At 26.9% G+C, this 22928-nt stretch overlaps 2 protein-coding genes and 2 pseudogenes across 2 annotated transcripts; 2 read left to right on the top strand and 2 right to left on the bottom strand.

Moving 5' to 3' along the window:
* Positions 1-347: 347 nt before the first annotated feature.
* Positions 348-2356, bottom strand: LOC149061774 (uncharacterized; annotated as a pseudogene).
* Positions 2357-4827: 2471 nt separating this feature from the next.
* Positions 4828-7168, top strand: LOC149061773 (E3 SUMO-protein ligase KIAA1586-like; annotated as a pseudogene).
* A 172-nt stretch (positions 7169-7340) lies between these two features.
* On the top strand, positions 7341-7985 carry LOC149061772 (E3 SUMO-protein ligase KIAA1586-like). The gene has a single exon (XM_089215109.1). The coding sequence runs from the start codon at positions 7347-7349 to the stop codon at positions 7983-7985; it is 639 nt and encodes a 212-aa protein (XP_089071235.1). The 5' UTR covers positions 7341-7346.
* A 7673-nt stretch (positions 7986-15658) lies between these two features.
* LOC149061771 (uncharacterized) lies at positions 15659-22768 on the bottom strand. Its single transcript, XM_089216384.1, has 7 exons — positions 22261-22768; positions 21053-21256; positions 18594-18757; positions 18213-18445; positions 17422-17799; positions 17214-17323; positions 15659-15830 (listed from the first exon to the last, which is right to left on the bottom strand). The coding sequence occupies exons 1-7, from the start codon at positions 22376-22378 to the stop codon at positions 15691-15693; spliced, it is 1347 nt and encodes a 448-aa protein (XP_089072510.1). The 5' UTR covers positions 22379-22768; the 3' UTR covers positions 15659-15690.
* Between the last annotated feature and the right edge of the window lie 160 nt (positions 22769-22928).

Raw genomic sequence — 22928 nt, 5'->3', positions numbered from 1 at the left:
ACCAACTAGAAAACAGAATTCAAATTGCAGGACCCTACTCAAAGATATTGAGTGTTCTCAATTAACGATTACACACTAAACAAAAAAACAAAAAAACATATTATTAATAATTTATTTATAATAATAATATACATAATAAATTATTGATGTGTCAAAAGTAAGGAAATTTGGTAAAAAAAAAATAGTATACATCACAGACCTCATATGGCTTATATAAACAAAAAAAAAATGTATATAATAATAATATCTTTTTATTACCATTACAATATATTAAACATAATATACTGAATACTAATATTTATAATGATTAATACAAATAAAAAAATAGGAATAAATAGGAATACTTCTCACACTTTATTTTTATAATGATTTCCACTGTGTTTTAAGATATTTGAAAATATCTTTTCTTCATCTGTATTATGGATTCTTCCGGATAATGTTTCTATAAAATCATAATTTAATTAATTGATGTATTCAATTGAATATTTTCAATACAAATCATAACTATACAAAACCACAACAACATAATTATCATATAGATTATTGATGAAGTATTTATATATATTTTATACTATATGGATAAAATAAAAGGAAAAGGTGCATCGGTGCATGGCATTGATACTCATCTAGCTGATTTGTATATTATTACTATATCCTACCTATAAATATTAATTAAATCATTTTATATTAAAAACTAAAAAAAAAATGTGAAAATATGAAATTATAGGTATAGTTTTATAAAAAAAAAAATGCAACTTACCAACTCTTCGAAATTGTGGGTAAAATTGTCATTATTTATTGACAACAATTGCTCAACTACTTCCAAACTATTAACATTGTTTATTGACAACAATTCAATGAACGGTGCCGGTAATTTAGGTAACGGAAATGCGAAGGATTGAGTTCTTTTATCTTTTTCTAACAATTTGTTAATTTTTTTGTCCATATTTTCCAGAAACGTACATACTTTAATTTGATTGGTATTATTAATTAATATTTGTGTTAAAATTTGTTGATCTTTACTCTGTATTATTTTTTTAAATTTTTCTACAGCATCACTGCATCACAACAACAAGAGTTTTGATCTTTTTCAACTGAAACTTTATAAAATTTAATTAAAAAAATGTTACTGAAATCTATAAACAAACTTGATTACCTGATAAATGCATATTATTATCATAAGTTATCTCATCATCATCGTTTATTGAATTGGTGCTGCAGTCTTCATCAAAATCAAATAAACTTTTTTTAACTGCTCCCACTTATAGTACAACTCAACATTATTATATAATATTATAGTGAAACATAATAATATAATATTTTAAGTAGGTAATAATATAATATAATATTCCTATTCCTATTCCTAGACTATATTACCTATATTATATTATATAGGATATATAACATTATACATATTATATTAGAATGCACAATAATTATTTTGTAAAACAAATAAGCTGTTGGGAATAAATAAAAAAAAAACTAGCAGCTAATTTTTTTAGCCGAGTATATGCACAATTTAAAAAGGTTAGATTAGGGAACTCATGTCATTATACCTAATATACAATTGTCATTGATAACTTACTATTATAATTACTTGTGCTGTAATACAAATCAAAGTAGGCAGACTGTCATTTATGTTTGCATTTTATTTTTCATTGCTTGATATTAAGAGCTTGTAGTTATTATTGACTATAATATCATTATTCATATGCATATCAAAATTACCATTATTAAGCTTGATTGAATCGGTTAATATAGACAAACAATATTGTTTAGATTAGGTCGGGATAATTATTTTAAGTAAATAAATACCTTAGTAATTTAAAATATACCATAAATAAAATCCATATTTTGATTAGAATTATTTTCAAAACTGATTTCCTGTCACAGTATTGCCTATTCTCAAAAAAAAATATGAATACATACCGCATAATAATATAGTACATATTGGTTTAATTAAAATGAATTGTGGAATAAAATGTTTTGAAAAGTGCAATTAAATAGTTATAGTATATCTACCTTGCATACAGTCATTATAATTGCTTATTTGCAAATCATTCTCTCTGTTGAGTACATCGTTAGTTTCATTTGATGTTTCATTGTTATTTAAAAATAAATCTTAAAAAGAATCGCATATTATTACTATAATATATATATATATATATATATATTATATATGCATAAAATAATATCATCATTTTTAATATTCCATACCAGTGAAATACTATGATATTATTTTATGAAATGTATTAAGTATTCGAATAAAAAACATACCTAAAGTATCATTCTCTTTTATTAAGTTATTTAATAATTTTTCATCCAAATCAATGTTGGTTGATGTGGTTAATGACATATTTTGTTCAATTTCATTACTGCAACTAGTAACTACAAATAAATATTAAAAACCACTTATATGAGAATAGTTTTAGCAAAACAAAATATTTAATTATAATAATATACCTGATTCTACATATTTTGTTTGATGTTTAGCTTTTTTTTTTTATTGCTATGATCAGCTTAAGGTCTACTGGGTGGGCTAGGTATTTCTGAAAGTATTGATGGTTTATCATGTTCAGTACAAGTTTTAGCTTTCTTTCGAAAACAAATCTGGTGAAAAACGTTTTAGCTTCTTCTTATGACGAATACTTCTTACACTTTTAGTGACAGTATTGTTATCATCACTAGTTTCATCACTAAATGAATCTTCAGATGCATCACAACTCTGGCTTTCGTTAGACCAGGATTTTGCAACCATTCTAGAAAGCATTTCACTATCTATATATAACAGAATATATTTAAAAATTTAGTAATATGTATAAAATAAAAATGTGATCTAAATGAAATTCAACATAAGACATTATAGATATACAAAGTATTATACCCACAAAAAGGACCAGCAATATGTTTACATTTGAACCATGTTCTTGTAAACCATGATTATTAGGTACATAACATTTATGTATCATTTTTTGTATTTAATCGCTTTTGAAATGCACTTTTGTATTTGGAAAATCAGTTTTAGTAAAGGGAAACCAACATAATAGTTTTTTTTTAGATACAGCTGACTTCTTATGTTGTACTTTTTTAAGCCACATTTTAGGAACATGTTGGATAACATTGGCATCGACAAATAATACAACAATCCAAGACCTAAAAATATATTTATTGAAATTATTTGTTCAAATAAATACATACTTAATATAATATATATGGTTAATGTCTAACCAATATTAGTAAATATTAATATTATTCATGATTGTGAATGAATGGAATTATTATCATCAATCCAATATTTTCATTTAAAGGCAAACAAACTAGTTTTTCTTTAATATCATCAATATAAAATGTTTGAAGAGCGCCTAATTTAGAAACTTTGTAAATTCCAAATAAAGTTGAACTACATGGTTGTAGGAATAATGGTACTTTTTGTTCATAACATCTACCAATCACCATAATTATCTTAGAAGATTCACACGTAGCTATGTTTTCAATCAATAATATACTTCCATTGTTTGTTTTTACACAACAATCAGATTTATTAGTTTTTATAACAAAGTTGTCTGTTCTCCATCCAGAAAATTGTGGATTACCTACAACAGCTATTAATGGACGATTTATATTTTGACTTATTGTATTTATAGGTCCAAGTTTAACTGTTTGATCATTAATCATATTTACAGCAAAGGTTTGGTGTTCTTCATAACGACGAACCAATTGTTGAAGAGGTTTAACACCAGACCTAATTTTTTTTTATAGGCTGCATAAAACTCTCGAATTGGAAAGCGGAAATGTTTTATTGGGATCCATATTTTTTATAATCGTCAGGCAAGTGAATTAATGCATGAATATTATGAGATATGGATGATGTACCATAAATATCTCTAAATGATTCAACAAAATGTCTTATTAAGTTACTGGCATAATCAATATATTCTTAATTTATGTTCACAGTTAATAAAATTCTTAAAGTTATAGACAACTCCTTAAAATTTGTATATATCTGATTACTTAATATATCTTGAAATATCACAAAACCGGTATACAATAGACATTGACGCAACTCAGTAGCTTTCCAACGATTAACATCACCAAAAGGGTGACATCTAGAATTTTTGTTAGGAGTTCTTTGAAAATTGTCTGGTATGTATAGTGAAAGTAAAATAAGTTTTTGATCTAGAGCCTTTATTGTATCTGAAGGTAGAGAATAAATATTTTATTTTTTTATGTCCAAAATAATAAAAGTTTTTTAGTTGCACCTATAGCGGTTGAATTGGGGGGAGGGGGTCGCGGGGGGGACGGAGTCCCACTTCTATTTTAAAAATATTTTAGCCTACCCCTTCTAATTTCTTTTAATGGGACGCTGGGGACGGGAATCATTTTAAAAATTGTACTAAATTAATGGAAATATTTTTTATTTTATTTTAATGTTGTTGTTTATCACTGTTATCACTTATCACCTATCAGTGCAAAAAGAATAACGATCATGATTTGTGGCTAAAATATAATATGATAAAGGTATAATGTTGATAACAGATGAATTCAATAAATTTATTTATAGAATATAAATAACCACCGCTGTATTATGACTGAGAACCGTCCGTCCGTCCAGCTAATGCTTAATAGCTACACGACGCTGATAACGCGACGTCCTGTCAATTGTATTTATTAATTTTTTCCGTATTCGTCATTAAAACCTTATTGTAATAAAAGTTAAAATATTTATATACTGTCGTATTGTTACCATTGTCGTTCGTCACCACTTACCTTCAAAACTTGGTTATTAAATATTTTAATTAAGTACTTTGTAATTCATTATTGAAGAAAATGAGTGGAAATAAACGCAGTGCTTCCACTTTTCTTTCATATTTCTCAAAGAAAAATAAAAACAAATTAAAAGATACAGTGGATCTAAGTTAGTAGATATTTATTAAATTCAATGCATGTAGATATAATAATTATCATAAATATGTTTAAAAACTAAAATAAATGTTTACTAATAATTAATGAATCCACATTTTTAATTGTGATATTCTATAGCAGAACAACTTTCGAATAATCCAGAACCAATACAGTTGTTACAATCACAGCCACAAAATGTAAGTTTTGTCATATCAAACAATTATATTTTTTGAATTAAGTTCAGTATCTGTAGGTAAGTAATTGTTTTTATTTTTATTTTTATAAACAATAGAACCAGGACCACCTGAATACATTGTCTTCTGAGGCTTCTAGTGATTGCACTAATCTTCAACCAAAAGTAAAAATAATACATCATAATTAATTAAAAAAATAGTTACCAAATAATATAATGTAGTTAGGTAGCTCTAATAACTAAATGGTTTTATCATACTTGCTTTTTAATTTATATATTAAATATAGCTGGTTCTAAAACTCTGAGCAGAAATGATAAAATCTTAAGTTATGAATAAAGATTTTGGTTCAATATCTATACTCTATAGGTACCTACTCATAATACCTATTTAGTATTTAATATTCATGGCTACCTATTGCTTGCTTGTAAATTGCACTGCTTATAATACACTCAAATATGGATAAAAGTATGTGTATTTTTTTTACTAAAGTCTCAAATACTTTACAATACTGCTTGTACCTGATAAAACAAATCACCTACTCAAAATGTTATATACTATTTTGAGTATACATAAATTATTGATCAATTTTCCCAATTACATAAAATGAATAGTTAGGTATTACTTATTAGTAGACATTATTAATTAATACAATAAAAATATTATACAAACTACAAAGAATATACTACACCTAGTCGCTAGTTTTTATTATTGTACTACATAATATGTATAATGTTTTAGATTACCTTGTTACATATAATTATTCTTTTTCAAATTTATTTTATAAAGGAGGAAGTAAGTGTACAAACCCTTGAAACAGCTGATGAAGAATTATTAACTCTAGAACCACCAGATTGTTGGGAAAATAAACAAGTTAAATATTTTACAGAGGAGTATTCATGGCTATTTTTTAATAAAAAAAAATTAGGTTGTACAATATGCAAAAATGTTAATCATAATCTCACAAAACATCAAGGTACACATAGTTACAAAGAATGGGTAAATGGAAATATTACTCCAGTTGGTAATGATGTAGGAAAACAGCAATCAAGTCTACGAAAAAAAATTGCAAAACATAAATCTTCACAAACTCATTTAAATGCTGAACGTACTTATGAAAAACAGTTAATGGAAATTATGCCAGCCCAAGTATTGAAAACTACTAACATAGACATTGAAAGTACAAAAATAATTTTTAGAACTGCGTATTCCATCGCGAAGAATCAAAGGCTGTATGTGACATGCCAAAACTAGTGGACCTTCAAATAATGAATGGTCTATCTATGGGGAGAGTTCTTCAAACCAATAAGTCATGTAGTACTATTATTGACCATATATGTTTTGAAATGAGAAAAAAATTGTGTTCTGACTTATTAGAAAATAAAAGAAAGATTTGTATAATTGTTGATGAATCTACAACATTGAGTCAGAAAACAATGCTAGTTATCTGTTTGAGAGCTGCTGTAGTAAATAATAATGAAGTTATTACATTTTTCTTTAACATCATTGAAGTAGAAAGTACATCTGCTGACTGTATTAGGAAAGCTATTTTAGTTGATCTTTCAAAGTATGGATTAAATGAGGATTTTTTAAAAGAAAACTTGATAGCTTTTGTTAGCGATGGTGCGTCTAATATGCTGGGTAGAATTTCTGGTGTTGGTACTCAACTACAAAAAACATTCCCCGATATCATAGTATGGCATTGCTGTAATCATCGTTTAGAGTTGGCCGTATCTGATACTTTAAAAGAAATCCATGGTACAAATCACTTCCAATCATTTATAGAAAAGTTATATGCAATATACCACCAATCACCTAAGAATATGTATGAACTTAGGATGTGTGCTACTTCATTAGAACAAAAATTACTACATATTGGAAAAATTTTTACAATCAGGTGGGTGGCATCCAGCGAGAAAACTTTAAAAGCTGTTTGGAACAATTATGTAGCATTGTATAACCATTTTACAAATGCTTCTAATGATACAAAGAGAGAATCAAAAGAAAGATCCAAGTATACAGGACTCAGACGAATTCTAACAGCAGTAGAATTTGTTATCAACCTTGGTAAGTAGTTGTGTTGCTATAATTATTTATATTAATTGTATTATATTGTAATATTACATCAATTAAATATATTAAATTATATTATTAGTTTATAATAATAATATAGTAATATAATATAGTTTAAACTTATACCACTAAAAAAATTGACTACATTTACCTATATTGTTTTATTATCTTTCAGGAATCATGTACGATGGATTATCTGAACTTTCTGACTTGTCGTTGCAGTTACAAGATCGAGGTTTGTCGCTTTCAACTGCAAATAGTTGTATAGAACGTACAATTCGCATTTTTGATTCTATGTCAAATATATATGGACCAAAAACTAAAGAAGTATTGAATGCTGGTGATTTATTGAAGTTTAAGGATGTACCATTAATGATAAATAAATCAGTACCAAAAATTAACCCTGGACAGTTCTTTACAAGCCTTGCTAACAATATGCGTTCAAGACTTTTCACAACTCAAGCAACGCATGTATCAAAAAATAAAAATGAATTTAAAGATCAATTTGAAAATATTCTTAAAGATTTGAATGTATTAGATCCCAATAACTGGCCAGATAATATTGATATCCAATATGGTGACGATAGCATTAGAAGACTGGCAAACAAGTTTCACTTAAATAAAGTATCCACAATTCGAGGATTTAGAGAATTTAAAGACTTGAAAGATTCCTCAAAAATACCAACATTAAACCCACTTTTAACTGCAATTTCAACTATTGCTGTATCTTCATCTGAATGTGAAAGATCATTTAGTTCCATGAACAACATAATAACGCCTAAAAGAAACGTACTAACTAATATATTATATATTATATGAGCAATAAAATATTTAAAAATATAAAAAAAACTAATAAAAAAAGGTTTTTAAAACATATAATATAGCAATGTTTTGATGGCCGCTTTTCCATAGAAATAAAAATGTTTAATTAACATTTTTTTAATGTATTTAAATTATTTTTTGGTCGTTTTTAAATAAACAAAAAGGTTTTTAATATATTTTTTAAAAACTTTCTAAATGTTTTTTAAACATATGCAGTTTAAAAATGCAGTGTTTTCAGCTTATTATAGGTAGGTACATTATGTTAATTTTTTTATACACACCCTATGTGAATAGAATTGCAAAAAATTGTTTACTAAAAAAAAAAATTATTAATTTATAATTCAATATAATGAAACACACAAAAAAAATTAATTTTAAATAAAATGATAATGAACCTTTATGGTTATAAGCATAATATCAATATGTATACAATTAATACAAAATAAAATATATATATATATATATATATACTTAATAAAATATATATAATGTACATATACATAGGTAATAGGTATACTATAATAGGGTATACTTTAGTACTACTAAAAGAAAATAACAACTTTTAAGTATAATAATATAATAAAAACTGCAATAACCAAACTTGGATGTAACAAATAACAATAAAAGTATATAATAAAATTTGTATCTATAATGTATACATAGGTATAATTATTTATATAAAAAAACAATTTTTAAGTATGAAATAAAAATAATAATAACTGAACTTGGATGTAACGAATAGGTAACAATTAAACAATTGTAAATAAGACTATACATTAAAAAATGCTGGTTAGGTCAGATAGGCTGGTCAGATGTGGCAAGATCATCATCTATTGCTGCAGTAGTCTAAAGATAATTTAATGGCATTTCTATAATTAATAAATACAATCATATTAAAAAATGTATATTTAATTTAAATCTTATAATAATGTAAATAAAATAACTGAAAATGTATACCTTTTAATTCTGGTTTCGCTCTGAGCCATCCATGGGCTTATGATTTCTATAATACCAGCTTTTGTAGTGGTAGGAAATTTGTGTTATATCGCACCTAATAAAAAAGTATTAAACAATATAATATGACATAAAATAATGTACCTAATACAAAATATGAGATATACACATTTAATTTGGAAACAAGCTTCTCTACAATTTTGAACATCACATTATAAAAGTGTGTGATTTACTACGAGATTTATGAAACATTAATAACTCTATTCAAAATTATTCTTTATTACTGTTAGGGTCGTTCTTACAATATACGGTAGTATCAGTTAAATCAGTTAATGCCATAGACCTTATACTAATAGACATGAATTGCCTATAATGCTAGCATTATGAGAAGCATGGAAACATGTCGCAGTGATATAGCCCGTCTTGACAGCAGGCGTGTATATTTACAATTATTGTACACTGTAATAATATACAATATTATGTACTTATATAATATATGTTATAGTTACACTATAATTGTTCTGTGCTATAATATCGATTCCTGAGTATGGAATAATTATTAAAATATGTGATAACAGTATATTAAAATTTTACTCATATGATCAAAGATTACAATTAAAAAGAATACCAAAATTAATTTTTATCTGTTTTGAATACAATAAAAAGAAAATCTTATAAATAATGTACAATTTTAACACTTATTAATATTATATCATTGCACACAGTATTTAACTATTATATAGGTACCTCCCCATTTACAATTTTATTTTTAATCATTTGTTAATGTTATTAGTTTTGTAAACTTTTTTCTAATGCTAAGTCTTGGTTTTTCAATTTGTTTGGCTATGCTTTTTAATCTTAATGTAATATAGGAATTAATGATTATTGTTACTAATTGGTCCCTATGATTAGTAAATAATGTTGGCCAAAAATGTGATTGTTCATACTACTAGTTTGAAACACAGTTGTGAAAACATCTCTTTTTATTTTTATGTACAATTTATTAATAAAACTTTTTTCATACATATCATTTAGTTCTGTGCACCTTATCCATTTTTCAGACACGCTACATATATAGAATACATCCTTACTTGGCTTAGTTAATGCATTATTGACATCTTTTATATTTATTAACAAATTGTTTGTTTGGTTAACAACTAAAAACTCTTTACAAATATTACAATTTATTAGTTTTGACGCTTTCCTCGCTACAAATCCAGATATGTATTCCGTAATATTATCAACAAAAGCTGATACTTTAAAATATGATTCCAAATAATCATGGTCATTTTGAAAATCATAATTTGAATCGGTTTGTATTTCATTATTTAACTCTGAATCTATTATTATTGTTGAATCTGGTGTATTAATTAATTTTGTACTTAACATAGACTCAGGAAGACAATTTCCGTATTGGGAACCACTAACATGGTGATGGACAAGTAATTTTTTATAGGAAACCTTGAATTCTTTTGCAGAGGGATTATTATTATAGCCACTCCTTGATCTTATTGAGCTAAAAAAGGTTTCCAAATGGTCTTGTGAAATTTTATAGGATAAAACATACTCAATGTTATAATTTTGGTTAAGAATTTTATAATAGTTAATTAAATTTTTTAGACCCCAGACAAGACCTATAAAACCAGTTTTCCTAAGAGAATCTACAATTTTAGTACCATCTGTAAATTGTAGACCATAAATATAGGTTTCAAATTGACTAATAAAATCTGCATACTTATTTAAAGTATCTGAGCTTAGTGCTAAATTGTATTGTGATTTGGAAAATTTTGAACGGCAATTTAAAATATCAAATGCATTATTTATTAACAAACAAAATTCAGCAGTGGCTAAAGAATGTTCAAAATTCCTATCAAGATTTTGGCAAAAGATAAGTGCCTTACTTACACTATTGCTGAATACTTGGCTTGCAAGCCTGACACACATTTTTTCATTGAAATAGTATACATGTTTTTGAGTTAACTTAGTAGCAACTTTGAGACCTTCCTTTTTTTCTTTTAAGTATAATTTTGTTATGTATTCCCACTCAATCTTTTCACCTTGACTATTTATCAAAATGCGTTTATCACCTAAAGTGTTGCGAACAAGTTTCAGCATATGACATGGATCATAAAATAAATATATAGGTTCACCTGAAGTTGTGTGAGGGAAAGAAAAATTTGGATTATTGAGTTTTAAATTTGCCCCCAATTTTGTACACATACTTAAATTGCATTGAGCCCCATCAAATGTCAACGAATTAATTTTAACACCGGTGTCATAAAGAAGATCTAAACATTTTTTCATCAAATTTGCTCTTTCAGCAGAATTTAAGCCTTTAATAAAAAAAAAACCTACAGGTAATTTCCAGTGTCCATTTACACCTACTACTAAAAATACAAGTGCATTAGTTGCATGGTCAACAATATCACCATCTATTATCACACCAGAACCCATATCAACTAGTCCAAGAAATTGTTTTCCATCAAATTCTACCTTATCTTTAATGGACATATCGTCTACAACTAAATTACAAATAACAATACTATTTTCTTTGACCTTTTTTTTGAGAGTTTGAAACGATTCTTTAGTAAAACCGGGTTCACCATTTATACCTTGATACCATTTAGAAATAGTTCCAGGATGGGGCAGCATATCAGAAAATTGTGTTCTCACAAAATTATAAGCCTTTGTAGAGCAATACTGCAATGTAACTGCAAATTTTTTTAACTCTCCAGAATACTCAGTTTTCTTGCCATTTAACTTTCTACTAACAATTTCATTTAAACTTCCAGTACCCATAGACTACAATAAAATAAAATAAAAAATTAAATTATTAATATAATACATATAATAATAACAATAATATTGTTTACTACAAAATAAATTCCAATTACATTTTAAATATACAAGATAGTAAAACAGTTACACGAAAATTAATAATTTATAAATAAATAAAAATAGGAGTACTACACATATTGCATGTAAAAATAAATAATTAAAGTAATTATAAAAAAAAAAAAAAAAAAATAATAAAATAAAATATATAATATTTTTTAAATATAAAATTAAAAGTATGTAATATTGTTTAATAATTTGTAGGGAAATTATTTATAATACTATTATCAGAATGAGAAGCTCTATACATTATATACAAATTGAGTAAATTTTGTTCAAAAGGATTCAAAACAAGAAAGAAGTGGATCACAAAATCCAGGCTTTTAGTTTTAATATTAATTTGTGATTAACTCTATCGAAAATTTACTTGTAAAAATTGAGAAGCATTTTCAGACAAAAGGTTTGAGTCTTCTAAAGTTTTGATTAAATCTTCATAACTTTTAACTTTTTTTGTCAATCTTCGATTTCGTTCTTCCATATTTTTCAATTTATTCCTGGTCTCATTATGCTTTTTTTTAGCAAATGCTAAATGTCTTTTGGCTCTTTTTGGTGTAGCAAAATGTTCATCAGTTAAGTCATTAAAATATCTCGGGTTGTTTAAAAGAAGTTTCCGTTTTTTTGGTGTATGAGTAGGTGATATACTAAAATACATAGCATTTCATTAAAATGATAAAAATATATATTTATTAGTTATATATACATACTTTAAGTTTAAACTAGTAGAGGTGTGCAATTTTTGAGGCGAGTCGTCTTGATTTAGAGAAATATTGTTGCAAATAACACTATAACATGGGTATACAATTTCATTAAAATAACTCTGAGTAAATGTAAAAAATAGGTTTACAAGCATAAAAAGTTTACATACGCGTTACTTGGAATTTCGGGAACTCGATGAACTTTTTATTTTTTTTATTTAGATCAGAAAGTGAATCTAATTGGTACTTTGGGGGGGGGGGAGGGGGGGTCAAAAGTAAAAATTCAAATTCTGTTTTGGTTTTGATGTAACTCAAAAAATTACCATAGACACATGAAATTTTCACAAAATGTTTATATAAGTATATTCTATCCACCATGGTATTTTAAAAAATGTTCGACTTAAGTCGAACTATTCATTGGCACATGCAATTTTCGATCATTATTAGATTTTTTTTAAATTAATACTGATAAAAATGTATTTTTTGGGTAGAAGATCTTGAAAATTTAAAATAAGGTTTTAAATATATTGTTACAATAGCAGTTGAAAAATAAAATAAATTCGTATCACAATTTTTTTTTATAAGCATTCAAATTTTGAATTTTGACAAAATACATAAAAATCACGAAAATTCGCAAATTATTTTAAGATAGAAATTCATAAAAAAAATTCTTTTTAAATCTAAGATTTGAAAATTTCCCACCGGAACTTCAAATTAAATTTTTATGAGCATTTGAAATTCAAATTTTTACAACATTTGATTTTCACTGAATTTAGCGATTTTCTTATTTTGGTATAACTCTAAAGCAAATGACCAGATACTTAAAATTTTCACTGAATGTTTATATAGGCATTTTATATATTTGATATAATTTTCAATATATTTAGATTTGTTTTGAGCTGTTTACTGACATTTTAATTTTTCAACTTTTTTGGTTTTTTTTTTCTATAAATATCGATAAAAATGTATTTGTTGGATATAAAAGCTTGAAAATTTAATACAAGGCGCCTTTCATATTTTTACAATAGCAAGTGAAAAATAAAAGAAATATATATTGGCACCATTTTTTTTTTACAAGGATTCAAAGTTTGAATTTTGTCAGCATACGTAAAAATCACGAAAATTCGCAAATTATTTTAAGCTAGAAATTCATGAAAAATTTTCTTTTTAAATCTAAGATTTGAAAATTTTTAATAATCTATAATACATATATCCTAGACAGATAAACCGTCTTCGCTCAGAATCGTTTTTCGTATACAATGTTATAATATCATTAGATTCAAATTTAATTCCATTTATTACAGTAACCCACTCGGCACTCGTAACCTACTGTACAGCAGAGCGACATCCACGACTTACCAGCTTTTTTTATATTTAATTTAATTAATTTATATTATAATTTATTATAATATATTTGTACCTATTTCTATTTCCTATTGCAGTTAGTGAATAACATAATTACCATTTTATTCATTCAAATTTGTAGTAGAATACTATAATAGGAATGCTATTTTAATAAACTGTATTAAGGTACATACCTAATGTAATGTTTTATTTGTACTTACAAATTAAAAAATATCAATCGAGATGAAAACACATATGATTTTAGGTTTACATTTCGACTGGAGGCCTATGCATAAATTATTTGATCTGTTTTTGTAAACAAAATTATTTAAAATCAAGTGATAAAAATTGTTTTGCTTTTTAAAATTTGTACTTGGTAGTTGGTATGCACTATGGATAGGCATTATCAGGAAAGCCAAAATAAAAATGTTTAGCCCCCTAAGATGGGAAACGAAGTGTCTTTATTATTTTTGGGGTTTTTTTGTTACCAGGGGGTTTAAACCTACCCTTAATTGCGCTTTTGGTGCTGTTACTGCTATTCAATTTTTTAAGACAAAAGTTTGAAATAGGGGGCCCCAAAATTTGATTCGCACCTGGGCCCTTTTATCTCTAGTTGCGGCACTATTTCTAGTAGTTGTACCAGCAGAAGTCGTAGCTTTTGCAGCTTTGCTCTGTCAGAACTCAATTTTAAATATAAATTATTATTTTATGTATTACTGTATTAAGTGGATTAAATATATCTTATTACTAGTTATTACCGATCTGGTTCAAAAAAACATACCTATACATATTGTATATTTCTATATACATAAACCTATATATTCGTATCTTAAACATGATCTAAAAATGAATTTATGTTTAATTTTATAAAAAAATGTATCGATATAATTATATATATATATATTATATATATTATTATATATATATACATATATATTTTAATCTGAACACATTTAAAGCTATATTATAGTATCATTATGCAGCATCATATTATGAATAATGTTTCGTTTCATTTACATATTTAGCATTTTGATACGTAATAATTAGCATTACAAACTCGTATAGTCACAACTCTACTATTAATTACCATATATAATAAATTTTAAATGAAAATAATATAGTCATCAGAAAAGGGGCAAATATAGGCAATTTAAATTACAGATCCGTTCAATGAAAATCCATTCGTCTCATTAGCAAACTCTGACGCAGATCATAATGCGTTATTTATTTTCATTTGGTTAAATGGAATAATAATGACAGCCTTAAATTTTTAGGGGAGGAAGAAACGTATAGCTCATTGACGTTTACACATCAAAAATACTATATATTTATAGATGTTATCATGACGTGTTGAATGTCTACTACTGTACTATATGAATAATTTTTTTCAGAAGTTTACAGTTCTTCGTTATTTCTGATCCAATAGATTATGACTAGCAAAATTTAATGAAATATATTATTTAAATCATAATTTTTCTAATACCTATCAGTTTTAAAATATTCTTACAATATTATAACATCTATCTTGAAAAATATTGTAACATAGATTGCATTTTATAAGTAACATAAAAGTTCTAAGAAAATAACTTTTTTATGAATCTAAAAATACTTGTTTTTATTAAATGTTAAAAATACATAGTATTAGTATGCCATCGGATTAAATAATGTTTTTTAATAATAGTTACTTATTAATTATTATAATAATATTTTTATCAATAGATTTTTGACAAAAAAAAACATGTCGTTTTAATTTCAATTTGTAGTAGGTATAGTATTGTTAGAAATATTTAGTTAACTGTAAACACAGAACATCCTTATTTTGATATGTGTGGGCGACTTGCACAAAGAATTTTCTGATTCTCCAAATTGCCATCTCTGCTAGAATTCCTCTTTTCTGCACAAAGTTGCTGTGCGAAGTTTTCAATACTCTGATATTTATCTGGCATGCCTGTTCCTAAAAATTTATAAATTACATTTGTATTACATTTGTATTATACTTTTATTTATTTTTGCAACGTGTGTTTTTTATCTATATAATGTAATAAATGTATGCATGATACATAATTAAAAAAAAAGTTTTGATCTTTAATGATGGATTCTAATAGAAAAGTAGATAATTATCAGTGTAATCAAAAAAACATTTTCTCTTTTTGTTATAACTCAAAAATGAATAGTTGTAGAATTTTGGAATCAAATTATGTTATTAGTTTGTAATATCATTTTATATATGAAAAAATGTTTTTAGTTTTTATTAATGGTTATCAAAAATTTGTCAATCCGTCTTGTGAAAATTAAAAATACTATTATGGGCGTTAAAAGATAAGACTTTGAAAAAGTTCATCAGAATTTTGAAAATTTTCAAATCATTTTGTAGTTGAATATATAAACTTTTTAATTTTCATACCTAATATTTTGAAATTTAATAAAAAGTTCCTCATCAATTACTATTGCTGGATTAAAAATCAAAAAAGATTGTAATTTCAAAAATATTTTATTTAAGGGAATAAAGTTTAGATGTTGATGATATAAGATTATAGAATATTCATTCATAAAGTAATGAATTTTATCATGTTATATTTCAAAAGCGAATAAACATACGAGTAGATACATGAAAAAAAAAGCACAATATGTGTTATTATTATTTCTTATACATGGTGCAGTTTAAAAAAAAAAAATTAAACCATTTTTAACCTATTTATAAACATTATTGACATCTTTTTAGGTACATTACTTTTTCCTATTATTTTTTTCTTTATAAATATAAAATAAAGATATACATTTTGTTGCTTAGTTATAAAGCTTGAACATATAATACAAGGTTGCTCGTAAGTTGTTATTATAACCGTTTAAAAATTCAAAAGATACCTAAGCATATTTTTTTTAAGAAGCATTTAATAGCTCTATGAGGCATGGCAGTTTTTCTTGTAAGAAATGTTTTCAAGCAAAAAAAAAAGTCGTCAAGCCCATTAAGACTTGGAAATTGAATACAATATTTCTCATAAGTAGGTAGGTAGTTCATACTGAAACTTAAATATCTAAAACTAAATAATTAGGTATATCATCACCAACTTTTTTTTTAATTTGAAGATAAAATTTGCATGGAATTCTATATTTCTACAAAGAATGAAAATTTTAGTTATTTTATTATAATTCAATCATATTTTTTTGTTAGGTTTTGAAACTTTTACGCGCCTAAGTACCTATATTGTACATTATTATATTCTATATACACAATAACAATATTTTCATTTAGATTAATTTTTCGCTATTTCTTATTAATAGTATATACTCCATAATGCTAAAATTAAAATAAATAGCTAAGATAACTAATATTTACTTATGATGGAATAAAAAATGTTTCGGCCTCTAGTTTCTAACCACAAGCATCCGTACGGCATCGTAGTGTTTTCCATAACGTCAACTAACGTATCTGAGTTTTGTTCGTTACTATTAAAACAATTTAGGTGTAGACATTAATTACATAGTATTCATTAAAAACATTTATGATTTGTACCTCCAGAATAAGTTGTAAAACGTTAACTCACTTTTTATCATTGCTATTTAGTACATTTTTTCCCATAATACGGCCACCGTAAGTAAGGAACTTTGCTCCAGTTTTGTGCGGTTGTTTTTCATCATTATAAACAGACGTAATACAACGCCATTTGAATTTCGTAATTTCACGTTGTTGTTGCTGTGTGGAACCACGTGTCACACATTGGATATTTTCCTGATTTTTATTGTAATTATAAGAGTTATTAGCCTGGGCATCTTGATGGTGACTCTCTATCGTGGCCGACTCTGAAGATTCATTTTGCTGATTACCATAAACGATGTCTTCCTCGGTGATGACGTCTGCATAGTACGCCACATTTCCATATACTTGTAAGTTTGACCATAGACCTTGAGACCAATTTGGAAACCTAAACAATGCATTTAAATTTACTATTCTCATTTTTGTAATATTATAAGGAAAATCGCATTTCATCGTTATGATACATAAGTAAAATGGGTCTCCGTACAGGAATATGGCAGTTATAAAATTGTCTAGTAATAGACGTTAAACACATGGCTACTAATAATAAATGGTTCTAACTGTCCCTTAAAAAACTATTTCATTTTAGATAATTTACGCTTTATTAAATTGTTCGTGTTTTATAATTAATCTAGCGATTGTTTACTCAGCCCGGTAATATCAGATAGTAAATAAGGTCATTAAAAAGCTTGGGACTTTTTTTTAAATGTCCTATAAATTATAAGTCCTATCAGACTAACAAATAGTGTGCTAATTAAACATAATCATAACGATATGCGTAGTCGCTTAAATGTATCTAACCTGCAGCTGCCGTCATGTAACACTGACCGCTTCCTCGACGGAACTTCGATCTCTTCTTTATCCAAAAGAAGAATCATCGATCCATCGGGCCATTGTGGTAGCCACTCAGGAACATTGGGCCCATATTCCAGACTTTTAAATAGATCGGCGCACTTCGCATGTTGATCTACATTCGTGTTATGGCCTATGACCATCAATATCACACCCGGAGTGTCGGGAACTGTATTGTACAACTGTATTTCGAACGGAAATAGAAACAGTTTCACATAAAGAAAATTAATCAAAATTGAAAATATAATAGGTTATTTTAGGAATAATTGTCTACTGCGATAATGTAGGAAATTAAATAACATGTGAACATATACTACATAGAATACTCACGGCACATCTGTAGCCTAATCTGGATTCATTCAGTACGGCTCGCGTATAATGTTCGAATAGTGAATGTTGATATAGCGATGCATACTGCCAGCCCTTGCCAGTCATCTCTTCATTAATCTCCAAGTGTTTTTTTGATAAACACTCGAATATGAAGTGATCCATATCTGACAACAACAATAGGTACTATTTTAATATTTTTCAAAACTTATCAAGATTATTGCGGTGATTTAGAAACAATCTGTACTTAATCAGACATTAGTTATAAATACATAAATCATTCAACTTTTAGGTTCCTACTAAGATTATCATTTTATATAGGTACAAAATAATTTTTTTTTTAATTTATACTAATAATTAGTAACTACAAACCACTTATTAAGTCGTTTATAAGAATTTTAAGCTTGTACCATGGCTTAATTAATTTACGGTTCTAAAAATCTAAAACAAATTAAAGCTGTTTAATTGTAATTGGATTTTATTTTAATTAAATATAAAATAGGTATATCCTATATCTGACTATGATTGTGTTTAATAATAACACACACTGCATACAGTTTACATACAAATAGACAACACATATATTATGATTCGTATTTAAGTAGAAATGAAGATTTTAAGTGAGTGTTTAGCATAGGTACATTTGGAAATGGACGCGATTGTCTATATTGTGTTTCTGAAGTGAATGAGGACACTAATCTACGAAAACGCATTTTGATGGCTAAATAAAGATTTTTTTGAAATTAGTTTTCGATCTTCAAAATACGAATTTATTCAAGTTATTTTTAGAATATTATCTTGAATGTAAAAGTATCTTTAAATGTATTTTTCGCAAATTTATCATACGAGTAGGAATAGATAAGTCACGTAATATTTGCGTTTATCAAGCACTCTTGCTTTTTTATATTCTAGTCAATAACTAATAAAAAATGGTTTGTATGAGAGCACTACAAAATAAACAGTGGTGGTAGTTATTTATTTTCTCTATGAGACTAATTACTTCAGTTTTACTAATAAAAACAATGAAATAATAACAAATTTAGAGTTAACTGTTTTTAAATGATCCATTTATTGCTATCATACATTTAAGTTTTTTGTTTTAGGTGTAACAGGTCTTACGTTAACTGAAAAATCATTTTAAATAAGTATATTCTGTATCTAAATTTAAAATGTTTTCTTTTTCAGGAAACGCAAGGACTGTTACACCTAAAAATTATAATCATATTACATGTACCTATGGCAATAAATTCAAACATTTAAAACGCTGTTAACCATAGTTTATTTTTATACTCTATTTTTATCACTATTATAAAGTCCATTGTCCATAAATGGTACAAAACACATTGTCAGTACAATTTAGTAGTTGTCTAAACATATTATTTAATATTATTAAATAATTTTTATTATTACAAAACAAAATATATTTTAAATCCATAAGGCATATAATACAGTTTTACATGGAAAAAAATTTAATTAACTTTACAATTAATTTACTTATAAGTTACTATAGGTATGTAATGCCGGGTCCACACATAGACGACACAGAAACAAAACAAAAACCAAACTCAAACCCTTCTTTTTGAAGTTTGAAAAAAATAAAACACAAACAAAACATGTGTCCATACTGAGTTGAGTAAAAATAAAACAAAACATGAACAAAATTCAAACATTTGTTCGTGTTTTGTTTTTGTTTTCAACTATCCATACAGAAATATAAACTCGTCGTTTTATTTCGTTCATCCGTGGTCATTCAGTCTGTCTTAAGAGTTTTAGCTTTCTAAACTCTTCGTACTTACAAGTTTTTTTACATTTTTTTACTCTGAGTGAAAATGTGGAAATTGAAAAGAGATATTGAAAATGATGAAGATTTATTAATGTTGGGCACTGGGTATATTCACCTACAGTTACAAAGTAAAAAAGAAATGATACGATTAAAAGATGTAAGATGTTTTAGTTATATAATGAATATATATATATTTATTAATAACCAAATTGGTACTGCCCGCGAAATCCCGATAAAAAATATTGCCTGTTGGTTGTTTTGAAAACATGTCCACACACGTTCGACAGTGTTCGCAAAAACAACAACAAAACCAAAACCTTTTGATGTTTACCGACACCGCTCGGAACACGACTTTGTTTTTTCAAAATACGAACAATTTGTTGGAAAAAACAAAATTGTTTTGATTTTGTCGAAAAACACAGTTTTTGTTTTGTTTTACTTTCGTCGTCTCTGTGTGGACCCGGCATAAGACAGGAAAAAATATAAAACGTGAAATTAGAAACTACTTCTAAAAAATAGTTGTTCGTTATGTACCTAACTAAACTTAACTTTTTAACTCGTTAAGTCCAGCCTTAAAGCCGACAGTGATCCACTCTCTCTCTCTCCCCCCCCCCCCCCCCCCCAATCAAACTGTATTGTATATTATACTATTATAGAAATAATTGTTCACGATTATTACCCGTCAGGTTGGCGCAATTTCCGACGTTACCGTTTTGAGAACGCCGCAGCCACAAATGAAATAATTGTGAAGGGCTTACGGAAGGATAAGGTTGAATAAAAGCACATCCACTTATCCGTGACCACTCTCCATCAATTATCGTTACATTAAACTTATCTGTTAGCCCAAGTGGTGGACAATATACGCCGTTTATTCTTTCCAAATCTGCAACACACACAATACAAGACTTATTACATTTCTAAGCGTATTATAATCTACTATCTACTGACTACTGATTGTCTATATTATTATGTTAGTTACTGTTTATTGCTAATGAACGTATTTATACATGTATTAGCACATCTGGAGTTTCAGGCTTACCCGTCTCGCGCACAATGAAATGCGCTAAGAGCGACCTGTTATTAGTCGATACTTTCGAAAGGGATCCACGTAAAGTAATTGCGCTCACAATACTGATACTAATTTAATACCGGTTGTTGTAGATTTTATAGTTAAGTAAACAAAAACATATTTTATTTTTGTGAAGTTTTAGCGTGTGCGTGACGAGTGAATGTGCATCTGGCGTCGGTTGCCCGACGCAGTGTAACAACGATTCTCGAAAACACACACTAATGTCCATTTACGTATACGAATTCCAAATGTATATATCATATGATTTGCCTAAATTTTAGTGATGCACAATGATATGTTTTCATTTATCGATATCGGTTCATTCATTTCAATATCATATCGCGATTAAATAAAAACAACTAAAATTAAATTAAAAACGTCTATTAATAGCTAAGAAAAAAGAGCCAAAATATTTTAAACATTTTATCGTGTATGATAAATTATTATATAAAGATTTGTGAAAATTGTCTACAGTAATTAATTTTTTAATTACAATTTACGATTCTAAAATTAAATCGATACCGCCAAAAATTAGTTTTATCTATTTTTTTTTTTGGGGGGGGGGGGGAGTGTTAAGGTTATCGTCACTTGTGAAAACTACAAGAATTTTTTTATTTTAGAGCAAATATTCAATCAATATAAGTTTAATTTTCATACTAGAAAAGTTATTAAAGGAAAAAGTCCATGCATTTTTGACACCTCAAAAAGAGATGATAAACAAAAAAAAAAAAAAATATATATATATATATAAACAATACTTTCATTGCACCATTGAAATTGTTTGAAAATATTATGTTTATACACTTATGTATACTTACATTCCGCATGTTTTTGTGGTGTCATATCTGTTATCTTGTTTCCTCTTTCGTCCCGGAAAGCTGCCACTTCGAGAGAAGTTATGGTAAGTAATACCAATATACACACCAGAAACGCCATCGTTTTGTTGGTCTGTGGATGGTTTCGATTCACATCTGTTTATGTGAATAATAAGTCAAAAAATACTAATTTAGACGAACAGAATAAAATCAAAACGACTACGACGAGCACGTGAGGAGCCTACAACAGGCGAGGAAAACGTCTACCCAAGGAATGAGGCAAAAATGTGAACTAGAAAACGAAAGGAACTGCTACCACAATGAAGATGAGCTGCACTCTGTGTGCCTTTTCTAGACCACGTGGTGGGTGGGATGTGTAGCATTGTACTACAACCGGTTGTGCGTCACGGGATATTATTGTATGTAAACGCTGGAAGTAGCGTCGATACGTGTTGTATTAAATATTATTATAATGTATGGATGGACCGCAATTCCTCGTAAGTAATAACAAGGGCTCGATTTTACAGCAAAATACTTAAATTTTTATGCATGAGATAACATAGGTACATATATTTTTCATCCACACATTCGTTTCATGTCGTTCTAATTTCAAATAAACCAATTAATTTTTTTATTGCTTTGTTACAATTATTCTAGTTGTAGCATTTTAA

The sequence above is a fragment of the Diuraphis noxia genome, unplaced genomic scaffold (genome assembly GCF_037042655.1).
Source record: "Diuraphis noxia isolate RWA-SAM2 unplaced genomic scaffold, SU_Dnox_SAM2 contig0001, whole genome shotgun sequence".
Classification (NCBI taxonomy): Eukaryota; Metazoa; Arthropoda; class Insecta; order Hemiptera; family Aphididae; genus Diuraphis; species Diuraphis noxia.
This window is presented reverse-complemented; position numbering and strand designations above follow the sequence as displayed.